Source organism: Patiria miniata, unplaced genomic scaffold (genome assembly GCF_015706575.1).
Source record: "Patiria miniata isolate m_02_andy unplaced genomic scaffold, ASM1570657v1 HiC_scaffold_26, whole genome shotgun sequence".
In the NCBI taxonomy this organism is placed as follows: Eukaryota; Metazoa; Echinodermata; class Asteroidea; order Valvatida; family Asterinidae; genus Patiria; species Patiria miniata.
The window spans coordinates 6,296,330-6,321,594 of record NW_024037065.1 but is presented as its reverse complement, the minus strand read 5'-3'; the positions used below and the strand labels follow the sequence as shown (position 1 = coordinate 6,321,594).

The following is a 25,265-nucleotide window of genomic DNA, read 5'->3' as shown; positions in this document are numbered from 1 at the left end:
GTACGGTTGCAACGGTGTTCTTTTGATGAGAAAATTTGGCATTGAACTCATACATGTATATTGAACCAGTCCATGAAGGCCTACCGCAAGATGTTTTGAACAATCACAACTATGATTGATGCATGTATCTGACTAGTCTAGGGGCTAGATGACGTTATGGTTTGATACGCGATAACCCGCTGCCGCTAGAGGGCGTTATCATGACCAACCAATATCACCCACGAACCTTTCAGAAACAACGTCTAGGGAAATTTGTATCGAGTGTGTAATGCGTGTGCACCTCTCTGTCCTAATATATGCAGCGCGCTTTCAAAACATTTCATTGAAGACTTTCCGAACCAAACTCTTAAATTTCTTCCAGTAGTATAGAAGATGTAGCAACTTTACTGGTCAGCTCTTTTGTGGTGTGTAGTGTACGTGGGAATGAAAATGGACTGTAATCGTCTGCAGAAGTAGCGCATGTGTACAAGTTTCCCCCATTTTTCAGGGGGAGATTTTACAATTGTCCCTAGATGTTGTTCCTGACAGGTTGTGGGTGATATTGGGTGGTCATGATAATGCCCTCTCGCGGCGGCTGGTTATCGCGTATCAAACCATAACAATCCTAGACCAATATCTGACATACAATGTACATGTTAAAGGGAAAATACAACATTTGCAAACATCAAAAAATAAAACTACCAAATCATTTTGAAATACCTTGCTGGACTTTTACTGAATGACAGTGTAAAGCATCCTGTAAAATCATGGCACCTGGTATACTGTCATTTTCAAGAAAACTTGTATTTTTGTATCAATTTCCAACGCTGATCGGCCGACCAGCGTTGGAAAAAACTGGCTTTTTTTCTTCAAATACTGGCCCCAGTTGTCCATCGCACTTGTTTGCAATCGATTACACACGAATCGATTACACACCGATTACACACCTCAATGGAGTCAGGGAACCAGACTACAGGAAAATGATTGTTTTTCTTGGTTTTTATAGCATTTTCGAACCCAAAACCTCAACAAAGTCAGTGTAACTATATTTGCTATATATTTTCAACCCCCCAATTCCATCCATTTCTGAAAATTACAGCAAAAGCAAATGATGTATGCCCTTTAAGTGCAACAAGGATGCATTCGCATATATGTGCATCTAGAACATACAGTGCGGTATTGTAACAGCTCACTTCGCTCAGTTGTTAGATAAAATACACGTAGAGTAGTACAGGGTGTGATCATACAGAGGTTTTTGGGAACGGGTACAGTTTAAGTTGAAGCACCCCGGATAGATCATAAGTTTGTGTGGTCTTATGTACACGTGTGTAACCTGCTGTCCTCTACACGCGAACACGACACAGATACATATCACGCTATGCATCCAAGTGTTGATTTCCCCGCCCTCTTTTCCAATGGTTATTCAGTCACGTATGATTTGATTGAAAGACGATGAACTGCTGAACATGCATTGTACATGTGTCATATGTGTGCCCTCTGGCTAAACCCCGTTGCCAGGAATAGGATGAAATGTGTTCCAAATGGGAAACAGAGAAAGAGGTGACAAAAAATGCAAATTAGGCCCCCCCCAAAAATAAGTCGGTCTCTGGTCAGCGCGCGCGTCGATTTTAATCATGTGCGTCGATCTTTTTTTTTCTCCAAAATGTTCCGCGGTAGCTCCAACAGCGCCCTCTATTTCCGCACCTCCTCAATTTTTTTTTACCAAAGAGCACCAAGGCAAATGATCGAAAGCACCAAGGCAAATTATGGAGGACACTAATGTACATGAGGACACCAAAAAAGCAAAATAGTAACCCACCTTGTCTGTACAATCCAAGCTTGAAGAAAAAAAAAAAAGCAAAAAAAAAAAAAAGCCGCGTCAATTCCGGAACTTTGGTCTGACCAGAGACCGAATATTTTTTTTTTGGCCTTACAGTCAAATTTAATTTTATTTTCCTCAGCGTTTGATGAAATCCAGCAGACACATTTTTCACTTTTTTTTAATTTTTTACTTTCCTCATGCATACAGAGACGTGTAATTTAAGCAAATGTAAAAATAAATAGGAAATTAATCAGTAAATGACCTGCCACCTTTAACTGGAACACTATGGCTACATTACACCAAAAAGTTCTGAGTCATCATCGGAAATAGAGGACGTGCACTGAGTTTGGATTTAACTGAAATCCTGGACTAAAGCCCTCAAAATTATGAGAATCATCCATAGATTTGTGCCATTAAAACAGTAGTGTGACTGTTTCCTTTTGAAATACGTAGAATTTCGCAGCAAATTGCCAATAAGCCAATTTGCGTGTAACCTATACCCTTTGGGATTTTGAAAAAACATCTGGTACACTGACTTGCTCAGAATGCTTGGCACATTTTAACTTTGAATTCTCCAGACCAATGACACTGTTGCTAATCACATGATTCGGGGCAAGCTCTTGCATAGCTACGTAAGAGACGCTCAGCACCAAAACATTGTTCACAATGGGTGAGAATGGCACAAAGACACCAGACCATGCTGGAGCTGGGGGTTGCTAGCATAAGGCTTGCCCCGAATCAGGTAGTAACAGTCTCGTTGGTCAGGATAAAACGTGCAAAGCATTGGATTAAGTCAGTGTTCCAGATTTTATTCGAATTTAAATCGCAAATGGCTTATTGTATTTTGAATTACACACCGTACACATGCTTGTATGTAAGCCACAAGTTTCAAAGAAGTTGTGCATGTGCTCGTTTTGTCACAGATGATGATACTTCAAGGAAACTACAATGCACATGTGTATGTAAAGGTTCGATTTTAAGAATACTTGTGTGATATTTCAAGATACACATTTTATGTACATGTACCGGTATGTACATGTACATGTACTTCTCACTGGTAGCAATTTTTCATGGTTGATAGATAAGCACATGTATGGACACCATATGACATCATTGTCAAGGTTTGAAGATATCAGATCAACTGGTACCCATTTTTTCCCCCACTCCAAGCCAAGCATCTTGGCAGTTGCCCTATTCTAGGGTTTTTTTTATCGTACCCAGACCACTTCCTCTCTACTGCCATGGAGCACGGTGTATCAGTTTCCGGCACCTTCTTTCCCCTCTCCTTGTCGTTGAAAATACCTGTGAGTAATACAGGGGGAATTCTTGGACTGGCGCCCAGAAGCCCTGCATGTATTATGCATGGAAAATAATGACCTCCCATGGGGATCTGTCATGACAGTCAGCAATTTCTCTGGATATTGCATAACCTAATTGTACTACTGTAGTTAGGCATTCAGTGTGTACATGTACATCTCAATCCCCCAGATACAAGTGTAGGGTGCATATATGTAAAGGACAGAAGATTTTTCTCTGTGGACAATTCCTGTGTACAATGTATGAATAGTTGATTGTCATACTGATCGTATTCTGGTTTTTGATTTGTTTTCCCCGAGAATATACATGTACAATGTACATGTGATCTACCGTCTAATGTGCAGTTTAGGGGATTGAGGAACCACCATAAGCTACGGGGTACCCTGGGCGAAATCATAGTATACGTACATGTATGTAGGCCCCTGATGAATATTCAGTTATTTAGGACTCTTAAAGGCTGGTATTCAGTGCAACAATTAGCTCGGAAGCCAATGTTAACCGGAATTTGTAATATCACATCAAGTTTTCGCACTGCGAAGTTGTAACTCTGATGAATTTCACAGAGAATGAATGGTGATGTCGAATTTGTTTTATATACCGGTATTTGCATGAAGGATGAGCCAGCCGTGTCTCTTGATGGCAAACTGTTTTTTGTTGTTGTTTTTCTCTCCTCATTTTAGGCTTGTGGAGGGTATTCCCCTTTAATTAACCCTAACTCCCTAATGTCTTTTTTACTAAGTACTGGACCAAGTCCGCCAATATCCGTCAATCACACTGCTTCTAATGCATGCTTTGCTTTAGGCCTCCAGGCCCAAGTCCATCATACTCCATCAATATTTGTTCAAACTAGGCCTGCAGGACCAATTCCCCCAAAATCCACCAAAATGGGGGATGGATTTTGATGGAGTTGGGGAGGTTAGGGTTAAACTGTAGTTTACAGGTCTGTATGTGTGTGGACACACTACAGTTACAAATCTGAGAAACATCAAAACTTTGGAAACGTTCACTTTCTTTCAGGCTTCAGCAGGTCAGTTTTAAATCAATGCTGCAAAATTTGTACAGCACTCGACCAGTATTTTATTAAACGTGTGTCATGGTAAACCTGCAGAAAATGGCTTTTGATACAGTGTTTAGGCCAAAAAAAAAATAGTTCTGCTTCCGATTACATGGCATTCGAAAATAGAGTAGGTAGGTAGGGACATTTTTTTGGGGGGCCAATTTTTTGTGTGAACGATCACATGGAGGCGTCTGCGTGAAGTCAAGGGTAAAAGGTAGAAATTGATGGTTTTGGGTGTTTTTTCCTCATTTTTCCTATAAAAAAAAATTAGGGTAGGGGCTGTCAGAATAAGGTAGGTATGGAAACCGGAAGCAGAACTATTTTTTTTTTGGCGTAGGTAGGGAATTTTTTTTTCTTGTAGCAAATTTTTTTGTGTACGATCATACGGAGGCGTCTGCATGTAGTTAAGGGTAAAATGTAGAAATGAATGGTTCTGGGTGTTTTTTCCTTATTTTTCCAATAAAAAAAACTTAGGGTAGGGGTTGTCAGAATAAAAAGGTGTGGAAACCGGAAGCAGAACATTTTTTTTTGTGGCCTTAAAATTTAAAAACTCATTTTCTCGAATCATATTCATAAATTGAAATTCCATTATTTTGTGTATTAATACCGTCATTTAGGCCTTGTCTCACGCTTGTCCTCTCTGTCTCACGTATTGTTTTGTTTGTCCCTTGGTCGTATGTTTGTCCATAGGTAAGGGCACAAAAGCGTTCTGCTAAACCTTTAATTTCACACTTTATAATTAATCACTGTGTATGTAACTATCAAATATTATACTAGTGACTTTTTCTAATGTATACATGTTTGTACATGTACATAATTGTAATGAATGACATCATTGAAATAAATGTTACTAACTATTAACTATTATTCAGCTACAATGTACATGTCGTTTTGCACAGCGTGGGCACATTGAAGTACATGTACATCTGCAAATCAAATCCAGCTGAACAAGGTGTATCTTTCTAATTCGCATTGTCCGGTGCTGGTTATATATATGAGCTCAACAAAAAGCACACAATTATTGAGTGTATCCAGACACAGAAACATGCTATCGGTACATATATATGGGAATACTTACATGTAGGTCTCTATCAAATGATGTCACTTCCTACAGATTGTCACGTGCAATGGCATTTTGGCGTAAAATTTTCGTGACGCGCATAGGCTGCGCCGTATTTCGAAGAAATTTTAAGCAACACCCGCGTATTTAGAACATTTTGCACACTACGCGCACACGCACCTGATGGCATTTGTGATTTTCCTACGAAGATGGCGTACCGGTACAATGAAAGAGATTACAGTGTGAAAGTGTGATGACCTTTAATATACAGAGTAACATAACTTTTGTTAATTATTGGGAAATGGCACGCAAATTTAACACAATGGATGTCACGAATACGGTGCAGGTTTGATTATTTACACGTGTACTTGTACAATGTAGTACTGTACGTCACAATTGCATACTGTACATGATAAGCAATTACTGTGTTATAATGGGACTTAAAGGGAATGTACATACTATGTACAACATTTGCTTTTGCTGCAATTTTCAGAAATAAATGGATTTGGAGGATTAGTATGTTACAGCAAATATTGTTAAACTAACTTGTTTCACGTTTTGGGCTTAGGCCTATAGTTGCTTGAAAAACCTAGAAAACCAATGATGTGCTTGGAGTCTGGTTCCCTGACCCACTTAAGATGAAATGGAGCAATTTACAGACTTTGGGGAATCAGAGTCGGTCAGAGTATCAATTTGCTTGTACCCGTTCACAGTTGTGTAATCGATTGCAAAGAAAATGTGGAATAAGCAAATATAAAAAATATGGAGTAGTTTTTGAAAATAGCCAGTTTTCTCCAACGCTGGTCGGCCGACCAGTGTTGGAAAAATACAATTTTTCTTGAAAAAGTCAGCACACCAGGAGCCACAATTTTACAGGATGCTTTAGACTGTAATTCCCTAACAATCCAGTAAGGTATTTCGTAACAATTGGTTCATTTCGTTTTTTGATGTTTGCAAATGTTGTATCTTCCCTTTAAGCGCAAGAGATCACAACAAATCAGTATAATATGCAGAATTACTGAACAGATCGAGATTGCAAACTTGGCAAGTTGAGTAGGATGCAAACTGTTGTGCATTGGCAGTACTTCATTACACTGCAATCATGTGACACGTCCCTTTGTACATTCTGCAATTGTTGTATGCTTTGTCCTAATCCTTGGCGTTTGTATGACTGAGGGGTGCAAATGGCAACCGAGGTGAAGCCGAGGGTACCATTTCCCCTTGAGGTTGCACAAAACGCTTGGACTATATCCCAACACACAGTTGTTTTGCTGTATATCGTGGCATTATTCTTGATCACTGTTTGAGTCTTAAACTGTTGTGGGTCTTTGTATAAAATAAATAATTTAATGTTACTCATACACTATTATAGTTCCTCATGCCCTGGTGCACCGTGCACTGTACCTACCTTGTGCCCAGGGTCTATTGCAGGTGTGTTTTATGCAACACAGTGGGAAGGAAATATTCAAAAATCTTTGAGAACAATCAAGGTGATGTGTGCGGGGTCCAAAATGTGCATTACCCCCCCCCCCCCCCAAAAAAAAAATTATGTGAGTTTCAGAAATTGTGTACTAATTTTGGATTAACCCTAATTGAACTCAACCCATCAAAGTCCAACAGCAGGTGTTGTTGAAATCTGTTAGAATGGGTACAGTACCCCTAAACTGATGGTCTTTACATTGGGTTTGGCATACCGGTACCTCCAGAAACTATCAAGTCCAACAGCGTGTGTGTGTACAATTTCCCATGCGGGTGTTGGAATTTGCCTGGATGGGTATGGTTCCTAGTAAATTTGCTAAGGAGTTAGGGTTCTAGAGAAATAGACTGTAGGTTTTGGAAAATTTAAAGAGGTTGTGGAATGCTCGAAGACATTTCCGTCATTTTTTGGGTACAGTTTGTATGTAAATAATGTAGCCTAAGGTGTGATAAAAACGACTCCCGATGCAGCGTAGTATAAACGAGTCCTGTTTATTACGTCACGATTTACTATGTTTTGTTTGCTGCCCCCAACGACGACTTGTACACAAATTGCATGTTCGGGTCGAAACAGGACCTGAAAAACAGCTCTCAAAAGTACCTTTTGTACTCATTTCATGACAGACACAATAGTCGTTTTTATTTCATCACACCTTAGGCTACATATACCCGAAAAATGACGGAAATGTCTTCGAGCATTCCACAACCTATTTAATTTTAATTTCATACAAGACCACTACAATGTATGTACATGTAGACTTGTACCCTGTACATCCATTATGTACCTACCGGGTACAATGTACAAATGTATGTAATTCATGTGCATATACATACATAGTATATGCAGCCACTTATTGTAAATTCATCACAGTGTGAATCTTCACACATCCAACTGCTCGTTACTGGCCAGCAACGTCTGGGCAGGAGCCACAACAGAAATGTGGACAGACACCAAAGCTCTCAGTGTAGACATGCTGTCAGCCATCTCATGCTGCGAAGAATATTCTCCTTTGGTCTGTGTTGGGTTCTTGTTGTAAGCATCCACCAGTCACAGTTTTCCCAGCCACACTATGAACTATAAATATTTCATTCAGGTAATGAAAACGTCTTATTAGAGAGTTTGAGACACTGTTGCTGGCAAGCCTGAAGAAAGCTGAAAAAAGAAAAAAAGTTGAACACACACCTAGACACATTGAGTTAATAGGGCCAGGGATTTTCTTTTTTGGTAGAAAATGCAAAGGGTGAACAGGACTCTCATTTTAAAACACCTCAGTTTTTGAAATGTGTCTCTCTGTGAGACTATACCACATTTACAGAATGTATGACAAAACAGACAGTACGGTAATTTTTACAGAAACTTCTAAACTTAATTTTCTGAACTCCAAAATAAAAGGCCTACCGGTATTCCAATATATTCCAGGGGGATGTTTAATACAAATTATGTAAAAATGTATGTTGGTACAGATTTTCTTGTTTTTAAAGATTTTTTGTATCCATTTTCATTAAATTTACTGTTGTTTCAAAGACAGTTCTAATAAATTCTGGGGATACTATTGAATATATCTGATATCATCCATAAATACATGTAAATAAAAAAAACAAAATAACTATATTATCGACCTCTTTCAGAGAGACATAGGCCTACTCTACGTCCAAATAAATAAATAAATACATAAATAAATAAATAAATAAATAAACCCTTATGCCCATTAATGTATCGACCCCTTATAGATATACATACATGTACGGACCACAAAATAAAAGTAAGGTACATGTACATCATCCATGTAAAAAAAACACCACAAATTTCTTTTTTTTGGGGGGGGGGAGAGCCAAGGTCCAGGGAGGTGTCATCTTGCCAGACTCTGGGTAGTCTAGACTCTCTGGAATGTCAGCAATAAATGTATTTTCTTTTGGCTTGATCAAGGGGACTGGGTTTTGATTTGAAAAGTAAAAAAATTACAAAGCCGACTACATTCGTCCTGTCAGTCAAATCCTCTGTTTGACGGCATTACAATTTCACATTGCGGATATCATTTCCAAAGCACACGTTATCTGCATCTTTATAGAACAGTTTTTTTTTCACCTTATTAATGATCAATGTTCTTTTTGTACAGAAACACAAACAAAATAAGTTTTTCATTTACGTTTTGTATTGTTACAAATGGAATGATGCTGCTTAAAAAAAAAAGCGAAAGAAATCAATGCGTCTTGCAAGTTGCCAATAAAACAACTTGGTGCAGGCATATCGTGTACATGTACATGTACTACATGTTTGCCACAGCGCGGGCTTATTACCGCATCTTTTATTTTAATGACATAATACATTTAGATCGCCTAAGTTCTCTGTAATAACGGCGTTTGTTTTTGTAGGTATACCATAGAGTAAGCAACCTCAATATCAGAATTTTCAATAATCGATATCGAAAAACCAATATCAAGAATATTCGATATATCGATTATCCCATATGTGTAAAAGTTAAATATCATAGAGATGACACTTTGATTAAAAAAAACCCCAACAAACAAATATTAAGTCCCAATTTTCCACGGCTTTCTCTGTAGCATATTGCTCAAACTTTTTAAAACAAATCTCAGCACTGAGAGTTTGTCCAGAACGGGCAATAGTTTTACATTGGGGGAGGCCGCGAATTCCAGCGAACGCCGAGCACAATTCGTGATGTTTTTATTTTGAGTCACAAGCACAAGTTGCCGCCGCATTTTATTTCATCACGCAGGAACAATAAATAAGCACAAACGAGATATTAATTTGGACGATAATCTGACGCATTTTCGATATTTTCGATATGATTCCTCAATATCGAAAATGTCGATATTTCGATATTATTGAAAATTGCTATCGGCAATATCGATATCAAAATAATATCGAATCAATTAATATCAATATACAATGTAACCACGGTGCTTACCACGGGCTTTGTAAATCTAATACCGCTCAAGCGTATTCCAAACATTAGCCACCGTACACATTGTACACATCTAGAATGAGTTGACAGACCTTTAAAACTAATCAGTCAAAGGGCCTGCCAACTGTCCTGATATTTACACAATAAACTTTTACATGCAATAAAACCTGAAAACACATAACTTGAAAACACGTAACTTGCCCTAAAAAAAGCTCTGTGTACAAAATGTACGTACCGGTATACCCGGTACAATGGTACATTTACAGTACACAGAGTACAGGTGTCGTACATCCACGGTAATTTTGTAAGCTTGTGCAACGGAGCATCAGAAGGGTGATTCAGACTGAATCACTGAATCACTAAGTCATGTTTAGGATCCGGGCCATCTTGTGCGCAACTGACCGAGGCAGGGAAGCGACTATATTTACACATGTACAAGTCCCATTATTCAGCACCCAGGGCAGTAGGATATAATTTATTTGACAAAAAGAACTACATGGATGTAGCCACACCTACATTGTATATATTGCTGTCAAAATCACAATATGCTTCTGATACTACTGGTACTTACAAGAAACTGATGGTACAGTTGAATGGGAATAATGGGAAGGGGTGCAGGGTGGAGGCGTAAAGGTTGTAGGAGGAAAATAGTTTCATGTAGAAAAAATACAAGTACATGTATGCGTATTGTCTTGTTACTACACAACCGCCACATCTGGGCCATAAAAGTGCAGTCCTCATGTGATGCGATCAAGCTACATGAGTTGTTTGTCAGGAATTTTCATTTGGAGATACATACATAAGTACGGGCCAAAATAGGGCCACTTCATCATATCACTTCATCACATCTCTTGGTGTTCCGACTTCCATAGTTTTTGAATTAAAGATGGTATCAGCATGCGGTTTTCACAGCAGTAATGCTGAGATTGTGCTCTTTTCAAATCTGTAATAAAAAAAAATAGACCGGGGTAGACAAACGACTCATTTAGCTGGATTGCATCACACATGCAGGTGTTCACACATGTACATGTTTACACATGTACTTGTTTACACATGTACGTAGATTCCTACTGTACAAATGTACAAGTTTAAGCTTGACATCGTGAAGACAATGTACATGTACATTGTAGCTCATACATGTACACTGTACATGTACATTGTACATGTATTACATGCTTCTTCGCATATTACGGAAGGGCCAGAAGAAAAGGCGTAGGAATCAGTGATCGCAGCTTGTGACCTGCCAACAGAGAACGTGTACATTGTACAATGTACCTCAATTATACAATGTAGACATGGCTGAAAGTGTGGCGAGATTTTATTTTAAATTATGCATTAGTGCATTCATATTATATTTCATATCATATTTCAATTATTTTAATGGAAGTTAGGCATGGTAGCTATTTAATTTTGTTGCATGTGCCCTATAACAGAGAAATTTGAGGAATATTTAAGTCTGTTATAAAACGACTACATTGAAAATACACATGTACGTATTTTAAATACTGTAGGATGCCATATAATTATAACGAACGCCTTGGAGTAAAAAACCCAAAAATGTTTCTTATAGTGGTTGTTCGTTATAGCGATTGTGCATTATAATATTAAATATTTTGGGTGCCAGATGGGATGATCGTTGCAGCGAAATGTTCGTTATAGCGGTGTTCGTTATAGCGGTGTTTCACTGTACTACGTGTTGCTGCATATGACCTGTGAACAGGGAAAAGTGAAAAAGTATGATGTACTTCAGAATTGTACAACTTGATTTGATTTACTGTAGATCTTGCCAAAGCTTAAATAACCTACATACCGTAATTTTCGGAATATAAGCCGCGCGGCGTATAAGCCGCAGCACGCAAAAATCTGCAAATTAAGATTTGAAGTCGTCGTATAAGCCGCATCGGTGTATAAGCCGCACCTACCGCAGCGGTTCAATTTTGTAAGGCCTCCAAATTCTAGTCAAAATGCTCTGAACCAGTTCCATTTGCACTACGAAAGCTATAAAAGGGCCACAAACATTATGTCAAATCATTTACAGTCGATTACTCTTACATTACAAACAAATATGGAAATTGATGATGAGAAAAAAAAACGGGAATTGCTGCCGGCTGGCTCGTCAGTGAGCCTGTGCCAGCGAATGACATTATTTTCCCCCAGCACATGAGAGAGTATGCAACCCACCATGTGTTGTCTGACTGGAGCGCTACAAATCCTGCTTTGTGGCAACAGATGCTGAGTTGTTTTGTCCTAAAGGATAAACAAGTCCGTTTTTACAGCAAAACTTATCAAATTGTTGTAATTACTAACGAGTAGTAACGTCAAAACTTCAAGTTTGGATCGTAACTTTCTTCGAAAACAGTCAACACGATGCCGAGATTTTTATGGACGAATCCATTAATTTCGTAGGGGTGGTTTCACCCCTGTTTTGAGTTTCACATCGTTTCTTGAATACATTTCAAGAAAAAAAATTATATTGTGACGTTGAACAACTGATTATCAAATAAAGATATGTTTCAAACTCCATAAAAAGTATTAGTTGTCTTTTTCCTTTTTTTAAACTGGGGAAATATTGGTAATTATTGTTCCCAAGAAAGTGCACCCCTTTATTACCACAAATGGTGTGGTCCATGGGGAATCCATGCAGCATATGCATGCAGCATAGGCAGCATCACGGCCGGTTGTCGATGTCCAAGGGACAGCTTTCACTAGCCGTACTTTTTACCGCTCAGCCTCAGTATCTTTTTGTGGGACGTGCTTTCGGTTTGTTAATGACTTTCTTAATTGATAATTATTTCAGCAACACATCTCTTCTTGTACCAGTACATTAAATACACAAGTAAATGTCATTTTTATTCTTCAAGTCTCGGCGTATAAGCCGCCCTGTGTATAAGCCGCAGTAAACATTTTCATGGGCAAAATCAACGTATAAGCCGCGGCTTATATTCCGAAAATTACGGTAGTACATGTACATGTACAATATGATGAGGTACAAAACCTGTATCATTTCTATGCATTGATTCGGAACTGAAACTGCATGTATCCATGTACACAACTGATAGAATTGTGATTTTGTTGCAAAGAAAATGTGCATAGGAAATGCAGTTTTAATATGTACAATGGGTACACGTACAGCATTTGTACAGAGGGGTCACCATACGCATTTGATACTACTGGTTCTTGCAACACATCCTGGGTTGTTTGGGGCCATTAGAATGCCCAGGTCCACATGTGGATTGGGTTTTTTGGTCCCTACCTAATTGCCGCAGACCTGTTTTCCCGTGTTTTCCTCCCATGTCTAAAGTTGTAATTTGTTCTCATTGTCTTCACTCTTCAGGCTTCTACAGGCTTGCGAGCTATATGACTAGGATGCTTTTGAGGAACTCTTGGCTTCATTACTAGAATTTTTTTTATACAACATTGAAAGTCTAAAGCATTGTGTAAAATCATGGCACCTGGTGTGCTGTCATTTTCAAGAAAAGTTGTATTTTTGTATCAAAACTGGCTTTTTTCAAATACTGGCCTACTTTACCATATTTAGTTAGTCTGCATTTTGTTTGCAATCGATTACACACCTTATGAACGGTTACAAGCCAGCTAGACTGGTTCCCTGATCTTACAATTCCCCAACGTCTAAAAATTGCTCCGTTTCATCTTAAATGGAGTCAGGAAACCAGACTATAGGAAAACGATTGTTTTTCTTGATTTTTATAGCATCTACGAACTGAAAAAAAGTCAAACAATTCAGTGTAGCAATATTTGCTATATGTTACCAACCCCCCAAATCCGTCCATTACTGAATATTACTGCAAAAGCAAATGACGTATCCCTAGTGCAGGAATAAGGTCTCTGTAGGTTTCAGAAGCTCCTCTGTGATTTTCATTGACAATGACAATACACACAATGTCCAACACATGGACCGATTTACATTTCACAATTTAGACCTTATTATTAATGTTGATGTCATTCATTATTTTTTCAAATACATTTGTACATGGAACAATTATGTCTTGACTGGTTGACCAGAATCGTACAGTTTTTTTATTTATCGATTGTGTAAAATTGTGGCAAACGATTGCACAGTACATGTACGTGTACATATGTATGTTCTCTAAAGATTGATTTCCTTCACAATAAAAATAGAATTCATAGAATAGTTTTGTTGCCCTTTGGCAAGAGGGCATGACAAACATTCTTCAAACAAATCACATGCAGCCAGATCACCTGTGTATTTTTACAGCACAGGTACTGCACACTACAGTAAAGGGAAGATACAACATGTGCAAATATCCAACAACAAAATGATCAAATTATCATTAAATACCTTACTGGATTGTTAGGGAATGACAGTCTAAAGCATCCTGTAAAATCGTGGCTCCTTGTGTGCTGACATTTTCGAGAAAAATTGTATTTTTCCAAAGCTGGTCGGAAAAACTGGCATATTTTCAAAAACTGCTCCTAATTTTTCATATTTAGTTATTCCACATTTTCTTTGCAATTGATTATGAAAGCAAATGTTGTACATGTACATGGGTGTTTACATAAATGTGGAGGCCAGTGTGTGACATTAGGGTAAAATTTTCAAAATAACCAAATTAAATTCAGCTTCACATGGTTTTGCAGTCTAGGGTCTATATTTTGTCAAAAACAAAACCATTTTTCTGTAACATGACTCTTTATAGAGTAGCAACATGATAAACTAGCATATGGGACACAAATTTCACCTGTAACAGTGACACCAAATTGTTAATTTCTTTTAGAGCTCTCACCAGGTTATTGTTCAGGTATGGTAAAGACATGGTGCTTTTTAAGCAATTATTTGCAACTCATATAAGTTTAAAAAAACTTTAACACTATCCTTGTTCAACATTTGTTGAAAATCAAACATCAAGTTTTAGGAAATTTGACATATTATGATGATTACAAAAATGAAGCTCGATCACTTGACATAAAATTATATTATTTTAAGACAAACACTCACTTGTTCTCTAAAAGCAAGTTTGACAGCCAAAACTGCAACTACATGTATGAAGAGCAATGAAGATTTACAAACACCACTAGAAAGCATGTTATTGTAAGTAAAGCCTGGTGTTAACCAACATTTCACCTGTAACGCTGACACCAAATAGTCACTGTTACAGAGTGACAATCCTACAACTAACTAGTAATAATAATAATAAATGGTATCAAACCATTTAAACCTTTCTATTTAGTGATAAGCTTGATGGTTTCTACATCAGATACTTGTTTCTGAGACTGGAAGTTTAGTTTGTTATAATAATCATTTCACCTGTAACGCTGACACCAACACCAAAAACACTTTTATCACTTTTCTTCACTGTAGTTCTACTTTAACCTGTCCTATGCCAAAGTTTTCATTGTATTAAAAAACTTAGTCATTATTTTAGCTAAAAACTCAATCATCAATCAAACAGGTGCTTTTGCTTCATTGTTTCAGCTGAAAAGAGGTATTTCACCTGTAACGGAGTCAGTGTTGACACCAAACCTTTATTGCCTCTTATTTCAAATTCTAAGAGAAGGTTTCAAAATGTAATGACATCTATATTCCAAGCCAATCTCCAGGATATATTTTTAGTTAAACTTGTTGACAACTACAGTTTGACAAATTCAGAGTGCAGCTGCAAAGTATCACTCTGTAACAGGATTTGCTGACACCAAATGTTACAGAGTGATAGTATTTTTAGCGGGCATGTCAAAATGATACAAAGTTGCCGATGCACGAACATTGTGTTTAATATTAAGTTTTGGGTTATCATCAATCATTTAGAATTAAAAAGGACCAAATTTATCAATTGAAAGAATGAAAACTGTGCACCATTGTACAAGCTGTAAAAATGTCACACAATTTTACCTAAAAATGTCATAATTCTGGCTAATTTTTGATCAAAATTATACAAATGCATTGTGGTGATTTATTTTTTTTTTTATTTCAGTGGGTACATAGTGATATGGGCAATAAAGTAAAAACACAAATATTAGCAAGCTGGTTATTTTAACATGGAAATGGCCCTTGAAAGGAAAGAACATGTGCATTATACCACTGGCCTCCACATTTATGTAAACACCCACATGTACACCCACATTCCCTTTTTACACAGCTAATTTCTCATGCAAGTCAATCATAAAATACATGTACATGTATACATGTACGTGCTCCTGTAATTCCCTTATGGATACCCTTTTCAATGTCACATTTGCATGAATTGAAAAAATGAAAGGGCAAATTATATGGGTCCTGGCGCACGCAGTGAGCGTTCCTTCTTGAGCACACAGAGCACATTGATGTACAGTACAATGTACATGTGTCCCAAAAGTAAAATTGTGAATGAACGACCAGCACCGGCAATATAAGAGAGACTATATAGTTGCTCGTATTGCCTTAGGGCTTAGGGACGTGGGCTTGGTTAAAAAAAAAGAAGCCAAAAAAAAAAGAAGAAGCCACATCATCGATTTACTTACGCATCAGAGATGCAGGGAGTCAGATGCACTGTGTGTGTGGGAGGGCGATGGGGATTCTCCTATGACCTTTGTATGAACCCCAGGCAGTGCAGTGGATGTATTTTGATTTCTGCCCACAAAATATTGTTGCTGGCCCTTAAATCAACTGCTTTTCTTTTCTTTTCTTTTTCTTGAGGGGGAGGGGGGGGGGGGGGCTACTACATTTGTGTATATTTTTCTTTTCTCCTAGGTCCCCCCCCCTTCTTCCTTTTTACTACTGCTACATTGGTGTATGTACATGTATGTGTGCTGAATTTGTCCATGTCTGACGTTTCCTGTGTGATAATGAACAAAATGTAGATGTTTTTGTTTATAAATAAATGTAATTTCTTAATGTTCTTATTGTATCACTGATGTGAATAACAATAAAGGTATTTCAATATATATGTATGCACATGTTGTACATGTACGTGTACATGTACCTGAGGGTAGAGTAAATGGTGTTGACATGTTTTCAGTGAATGTTTCTTGTAGCACAAACATTTACACATAAATGGTACATGTCTATTTGATCATGTGTGCTAAATTCAAGCTGCAGAGAATTTGTTTCTAAAAAGTGGGGGAAAAATGAATACTTTGCTTCATGTTAAGACTCTTGTAAAAAGAAATATACATGTACATGTATGATGTAGGTAGTGCAGAGTGACTTTTAATGCACGCTAACAATAAGGCGAAGTAAAAAAAACATGTTTCTCGTCCCCGCCCGCTTCCTTTTTGGAGGCCGCCTGGATTTTTTTATTATTTTTTATTCTTGAAAAATGAAGTAAAAAAACACAGAAAAAGTCCACAAATTCATCGGAAAATAAATTGTAGATCAATACAAGTCTAAATGACACTATAAATATGTTCAGTTCTCTTGTCCAACTTATCTTTTATTTTAAAAGTGTCTTTGAACAGTGGAAACATCAACAGTTGCAGGAAATTTTTAAATGGCGGCCATCTTGAAACAAATAAAAAATAAAAAATAAAAAGCCCCGCTTCCTCCTTTTTTTCGAAAACCCGGACGAGAAACATGTTTTTTTTTTATTCGGCCTAACATGGCTATTAAAAGGCACTGTCACATACTTTGATTTGGGTACTGGGGTGGTGTATTACTGGAATTACTTTTCAGTTTAAAAAAAATAACAGATTTCAATCTTCTGATCAGATAAATCTTACAAAAATCAGTGATCAACTGATGCATTAATTTGACTGACTGACTCTTTTTTTGCACATGTTCAGTACAAGCATCCAATCTAACACACAGTTCGCATACAAACAATTTATTTCTGGATTATAATTTCTCTTCTCAATTTGGGAATCTATTTCCTCTGCTACTATGTATGCATGCATGACATTATGCACGTGTTAATACCCGGTACATGTTGCATAGTTTAGCACATCTGTGTACAGTAGCAAAACATGCTAGTACATTTGTTCATCTGGTGCATGTGACTCATTCAACATGAAGCCCTTATTCCGTATCAGATTTCTCTGAATTCTGTTCACCTGCATTAAATTAATAGTAAAAAGCTCAGTGTCTTCAACGCAGGGATCCAAATAACGTTATGCTGTGCATACATAATACATCCTATAAAATGAATCAATTTGAATACAAAATATGAGAAAATATGCGGTAATATGTACAGCTACAGGTAATCACACCACATACTGTACATATACAAGCACATGTACATGTAGATGTTCACAGCGTAGTACCGTACAACATGTACATCATTAGATTAATTACAGGTAGTGTAGTGTGTGACATTTACTGTCAAGATGTCATTTTTCAGTACAGTAGGAAGGGTACGGGACGTCAACATACCGTATGTACCGCACGTTGTACATGTACATGTTGTACCGATACATGTATAATTTGTACATGTACATTGACATGTACATTGACATACGTGTACGTACAAATGTATACCTCGGTTTTTAAATAAATATTTTCACAGTACATCATTAGAATACTAAGTGCAGTGTGTGACATTTACAGTGTACTGGTACATGTATCAATGTGTCATTTTTGGTACAATTGGAGAAGGGTATCAAAGATAGGTCATGTACATGTACTGTATAATATGTGGGCGATAATATGTCACCGCATTATGGGGAAGTTTTTTATCGTTAGGCAAATAAGGACCAAGTTATGAGGACTTTCTGCTGTCCCCACAGCGTCTTCGGTCCGCATAGTACCATGGGACAACACATGTGTAGTCCCCACAGTTACGGAACAAGTACATGTGTGGGTGTACACCTGTATTCAATGTATGTACCGTACATGTACATGTACATGTACATGGAGGTGCTTTTAAAAAAGAATTTGTGTTGGATATTTTGCAGGTCAGTTTCCTCTTCTTTCTTGTCATCAACATTAGACATGTAGCATTGCCTAGTTCATTGTGTATGGTCTTGAGATCTTGAGCACATTGTAAGGATCTCTTTTCCCCGATTTTTCCTTTTTCTGTATTCGCAATTTTGTTTGATCACTTGTGTCTATGATTTGTGCGTTATGATTGCTTTGTTCAGAAATGTACACCAATGCTAACAGGTGGTTTCAGGTGGGGGTGGGGGGGGGGTGGGAATAGGGGCATGACACGTCAATCGTGCCGGTCTGCAGATATAATGGGTAGACGTCGGCCTTTGTGAAATGGCTGAATGTTTATTAAATGGTATTTAAAATGTTTGCTAAAAGTGTACAAAATTAAATTATGCAAAGTCACATCTTACTAAAATACCAGTAATATAAAGAACAGGTAGTAAATGCTATTCAGATATTCGGCTGATGATGGAATATTCAAATATCCGGCAAAGCCCAAAGTATTCCTGTGTTATTGTTCAGAGGGCTGCTACCTACATGTATGGCTGGATTTGGGAAACGACTTGTGACATGTGAGCAGAGGTTCCACGGACTTGTGATGGACAAAACTACAGCACTTACTGTCATCTCTCTCATTTTTATCATTGTGTCTGGAGTTTAAATACAAATACATCGGAAGTACTCAAATCGCCCTTTGTTTTTATGCCCCGCGGCGAAGCCGAAGGGGCATACTGTTTCCGCCTTGTCCTTCCGTGGGTGGGTGTGTGTGTTAGTGGGTGGGTGTGTGGGTGTGGGTGTGGGTGGGTGGTGTGTGTGTGTGTGTCCGGACAAATCTTGTCAGCGCGATAACTTGAGAAATTCTTAACATATGAACTTCAAATTTGGTTTGTGTATTGTTCTTGGTAATCCTAAGAAGCCTTTTGCATTTGGGGCCAAAAGGCCAAAGGTCAAGTTCACAGTCGCTAATAGAAATCTTGTCAGCGCAATAACTTGAGAAATACTTAACATATGAACTTCAAATTTGGTTTGTAGATTGTTCTTGGTAATCCTAAGAAGCCTTTCGCATTTGGGGCCAAAAGGCCAAAGGTCAAGTTCACAGTGGCTAAAACAATAGAAATCTTGTCAGCGCGATAACTTGAGAAATACTTTACATGTGAACTTCAAATTTGGTTTGTGGATCGTTCTTGGTAATCCAAATAGGCCTATCGCATTGGGGGTCGAAAGGTCAAGGGTCAAGGTCACAGTGGCTAAAACAATAAAAATCTTGTATTTATTCTGAGATCATAGGGATTAGGGATTAATTCATATGAAACCTACAGAAGACACTAATGCTGTCAATGAACGTTCCATGTGACCAAGGTACATGTAAGTTGATGTTAAAAGAATGGTGTTATGTTATGGGAACAGTCACAGTTGCGGGGCATTTGTGTTTGTAAACACACCTGACTTGTTATCATTGTGTCTGGAGTTTAAATACAAATACATCGGAAGTACTCAAATCGCCCTTTATTTTATTTTGATATTCCCACAGAAGGATGTCAGCCCAGACTCCATCCGCTTCCAGCCTCCCAACATTGAGTTGCAGGGCAACGCCTCGGCCTTCAGCATCTACGCCACGGTGCGGGAGTACGTGCTGGAGCGGGACATGATGGAACGGGAGCTGATCCTCATACGGGCCAACTCGGCTGCGGGGAAAAGGGAGGAGTCGGGTCACGAGGCGGAGGAGGTGGCCAAGACGGAGGACGCTCTCAGATTACCAAAGGTAGGGATTTTCTTTTTTGCATTTTTTGACCGGTTAGGGCCACACCATCTTTAAAAAATGCGTGGGTTGCGTCACGTGTGCGTGGACGTTGGGTTACTAAACCAACAGTCATTGACGTGATTGGCCATTGAGAAACATACATTATTTACAGATGGATAAGTTGTATTCCACTCACCCCCCCCCTCATATCTTTGATTTCCGACGTTAGTAAAGAAGCACATACAACCTGAAAGTTACAAAATAATCAAGGCGGTGATTCGCACATATACATATACACCCAAGTGTACATGAGTTTGTTTCTGCATTCAATAGGGGATGTTAAACAATAGAGGACAATAGGGTCCCCAATTCCGAAAGGGTCCCCAATTTGGTGATGTGTGCAAAACGTATGGGAGATCTTCCTAAAAAGTACAAACAAAAGAGGGACAATAGGGGGTCCCCGATTGCAGGCAAATACACACTTGGGTGTACGTGTACGTGTACGCAGGCTGGGACTCAGCAGTGCGGGTGCATGTACAGTACAGTGGGCTTAGCGTATGCAGTTGGATCAGGGTTTCGCCGTGTGTGTGGACGTGGAGCCCGGTAAGCAGTATAGCCAGTAATGTGCATGGGGTTGGGTTGACCAGGCCAAACTGACCGGAAACATTATAGATATAAACCGAATCCGAACCAAACCCGATCTGAACTCTCCCATAATCCGACCTGACCCAACCCCTCAAAAATTCAAGCCAAAACCGACCGAAACTGACCCAATCCGAACGAAAAAGAATATCTGGCTTGGGCAACTGTGTACAATTTTTGTGCCTGAACTTGGTCCTACCGGGCACACTAACTCTTCAATAATATTGCACTGCATGAATTTCTGTTTGAATTCCAGTTTATTTCGGTTTATTTTGGGTTGTTCACAAGTTGGCTTAACCGACCCGACCCGAAAATCGCAAACGCAAAACCCGAAACTGACCCAACCCGACTGAAATGATGGAAAAACCGACCCTACCCAAATATTGGTTTCGGGTCTGGTCAGTTTGCACAACATTAATGGCCAGCTCCTCAGCCCTCAGTCAGCTACGGCACGCTGTACAGCACATGTAGCCTTGCATTCAAGGCCAGCAATCAGTCACCCTATTTGTATCCTAATGCATCTTCCATCTGCCTTTGTATACTGTTACAGGTTGTTGGTATTGGATTGCGTAGTGTGTTTGTCCTCATCCGAGACACCCACAGTTCCTACCCATTGCTGTGCGCCCGTGCTCTTCAAGCGTTGCTGGATATGCTACAAGGGCAGACTCCGGAGGGCCTCTCTAAGGAACCTGACGACATGATTGGTAAACAGTGATCACATGTCTTTAAGTGGACAACTTCGCACTTGTTTACAAAATTATAATTTTGGTCACTGGATTTTGACTTACAGCATACTGTTCAATTATGCACTGCGTGAGCTATTTTTTAAAAAATTTAACCCTAGAAATTAGATATCTGTATTTGTCTGGCAACACAAAATTGTCACTTTTAAATGAGACATTGAAAAAAAATATCGCCGCTTTTTTTAGTTATGAAGTCATTACTGAAAGAGATTGAAATTCATTTGTGACCAACAAGAATTCAGTTTTCATGGGGTAGACTGATTGCTGCCTCCTATCACAGTCAGTAATGTAGGCACTGACAACCATGTATTTCTGACCATTTTGTGATTGATTTCAAGCAGTGTTTGCAGCGGACTCGTTTTATTTGTGAGATTTTGCGGAGACGATGGTCAAATTTGACCAGTGTCTGCACATGGACTTTTGATTTTGGACTGGAAAATGGACTTTTGATTTTGGACTGGAAAATTTACCAAGACCGTGGATAAGAAAACCGAGCTAGACATAAATGTATTACGCGATCGGCTGTCCTGTGGACATTATGGAACGTTGTTCGCTAATACCAGTTAATACTGCACTGTCCGCACTGGACTTCCATCTTGTGAATATTGACCCGGTCACTTTTACTGGGCAGAGTTTGGCCAGTACAAGTAACTTCTTGACATGGGAAAAGTAAGCAAGAAGAAAGATTTCTGTGCTGTTTGAACTGGACATAAAATGGCAAAAGCAAGTGCACATTGCCAAAATAAGACGAATGCGGACACCGATTTGAAGTCCTACTCTATGAATTTTACTGAACTCATTCATGAGTTTGTTTTCTTTTCATGCTGCAGACTCCCTGTTTGAGCTTCTCTTAGACCTGACCATAGACCACCGGCAGGAAGGTCCTGAGAACCTCCCCGGCCTGCCTTCCATCTCCTCCCTGAGCTGTGCCTGCCTCCTCAGTCTCATCATCGCCAGCGGCAACACGGGCAAGATGCTGGCCGGCATAGCGGCCATCCTCATGAGCACGGGGAGCCTCTCCCAGCAAGCTTTCAAGGTTGGTGCCAGTGATTAACCCTGGCTCCTTAAAGGCATTTTTGCTAGGATGCAACCTCAATTGTGCAAAATTATCCACTCCATGTAAAAATTGCATACAGCCTCAATCCTGCAAAATCCTCTGTTATTTCTTGAATGTGGTCCTTGGAGGGGTGACCACTGCCTTGATCCTGCAAAATCCTCCAGCAATCACTGTTAACAAGTTGAGGCAAAGCCAATGACATCCTGGAGCAGTGCGGCGAATTTCAAGTATAATTCTAGGCCTAATTTTATGCACTTCTGAGCATATACAACACAAGGTTGTTGAAACAGTGCACACTTGACACAGTGCATCCTCCAAAATCAGCCACACATTTTTGCCATATAGCCTCAATCCTGCAAAATCCTCCATTTTGCAAAAAGGATTTTGTAGGATTTGGGAAAGTTAGGGTTAAGCATGATTTCTTTACAAACATTTTATAGAATTTTTGCACATGTTCAATTCCCCTTTGAAAAATACATGAGATGCCTGATGATGGATCATCATGCTTCATGCATAGCAACTGATCTAGCAATTTGCACTGAACAACCATGCAATTATATAAGTAGCTGCCTTTGCCATAGCTGCCAACTAGTACGATTTTTTCTTAATTATTACGAATTGTTTGTTAAATTACGAAAATACGATTTGCCACTAAAACATGACGAATTTCCCATTTTCTACCTAACGAAAAAAAAAAAAATGTTAAAGGGAATATACAACATTTGCAAAGATCGAAAAATAAAACTACCAAGTTTTTGCGAAATACCTTAATAGGATGTTGGTAAATGACAGTCTAAAGCATCCTGTAAAATTATGGCACCTGGTATACTGTCATTTTCAAGAAAAGTGGTATTTTTGTATCAATTTCCAACGCTGATCGGCCGATCAGCGTTGGAAACAACTGACTTTTTTCAAATACTGGCCCCAATTGACCATTGCACTTGTTTGCAATCGATTACAAACCTATGAACGGGTACGAGCCAGCTAGACTGGTTCCCTGACCTTACAATTCCCCAATGTATGTAAACTGCTCTGTTTCTTCTTATATGGAGTCAGGGAACCAGACTACAGGAAAATGATCGTTTTTCTTGGTTTTTATAGCATTTTCGAACCCAAAACCTCCAAAAAGTCAGTGTAACTATATTTGCTTTATATTTCCAAACCCCCAATTCCATCCATTTCTGAAAATTACAGCAAAAGCAAATGATGTATGTTCCCTTTAAGTATCGTTTTTGACCGAAAACTTCTGGCGAAATGTTGCGATAATGGATGGACTGGTGACAAGTCTAATAAGAATGCAGTCAAGCACCTGATAGACATCAATGCAGTGTGCGCAGTAGAGTACTTGAGGACCAGACTAAAATATTTTTCAATGGTGTGTCATTTGTGTGCATCTCGTGGATGTGTGGTTGTGTGTACTGTATGTGAGTACTTTTCAGTGACGATCGTGAGCATTTAGTCGCTTATTGCCGGGATGAGACCCATCAGTGCGAGATTTTAATCATGGAATTTAATAAGAGTATGGTTGGAATAATTGGTAATAGAGTTTGAGTTTGTCACAACGGACAGAAAAGATAAATCAGCATGCGTTTGCAAGGTATGTTGGCGGGATATTTCTATTGCATACGGTGGCCATAGATCATTGTGTGTAAAAACATGATACGAACTCGAAACTCAACATCGATAGCATGCATCTCCAAAAAAATATGCGCACATGTTATTGATGTTATTATTTATTTGACTTCAACAAACAAATACAGACATTAAAACAAAATTAATTTAAAAATTTTTTTTTTTTTTTTTTATTTTATTTTATTTTTTTTTAAATTATCTTTTGGCCTACACTCCATTATTATTCACAACAAGAAGGGTATGCACATGTATGTGTACATGTAAACCATGTACCTGTACTCGATGTTGGTAAAGCTTTTGATAAAACGAGAAGTTGAAAATGACCGCGCGGGTTGATTTACTAATTGGGATTTTGAAATGTTGGCAGCTATGCTTTGCTATCGTAGTGAAATTATCCTGATGCTGTGCGAGTGCCTTAAATTATGGGAGTACCATAGTAGTGAGTAGCACAGCGGAATTAACATTACAGTTCAACCCAAGATCATTTTGCAGTTAATCATCCATTCTTCGTTGCACTACAAGAGCACAAACTCGAAGTTTTTGAAAGCTGTGACATTAATAACCAGTCACTTCAGACTGAAATGACATAAGTCCAAAAAATATCAGTCATTTCAGACTGTTTACATTATCCCTCCTGCTGTTGGAACAGTCACATAAAGTCAGAAGATCAATCCTCTTCCCCTGCCATGCCTTTTACACAGGCTAGTCACCAACAGTCAGATCATATTTCCAGCAAGCACTGTGACTAGTCAAATTCAACAGACAAAAGCAGGCAAGAAGTAGGCACAGCTGGCTTATCAATCACCTACAAAGCATAGCTGTATCAAGTTACATAAACAGTCACAGCCAGTCAATTTTGCTTTAAGTAGGCTGGGAGCTCTTAAAGGGAATATACATCATTTGCTTTTGCTGTAATTTCCAGAAATGGATGGAATTGGGGGTTGGAAATATATAGCAAATATAGTTACACTTACTTTTTTGAGGTTTTGGG

The 25,265-nt window shown here is 38.6% G+C and overlaps 1 protein-coding gene across 1 annotated transcript in view; it reads left to right on the top strand.

Annotated features, from left to right (window-relative positions):
• LOC119733949 (E3 ubiquitin-protein ligase MYCBP2-like) overlaps window positions 1-25,265 on the top strand; it is a 62,510-nt gene that overhangs the window by 6,260 nt on the left and 30,985 nt on the right. The window contains exons 3-5 of the mRNA XM_038207314.1: window positions 19,991-20,221; window positions 21,393-21,546; window positions 22,416-22,621. Coding sequence (XP_038063242.1) covers window positions 19,991-20,221; window positions 21,393-21,546; window positions 22,416-22,621 — 591 coding nt within the window. The remainder of the gene's footprint in view (window positions 1-19,990; window positions 20,222-21,392; window positions 21,547-22,415; window positions 22,622-25,265) is intronic.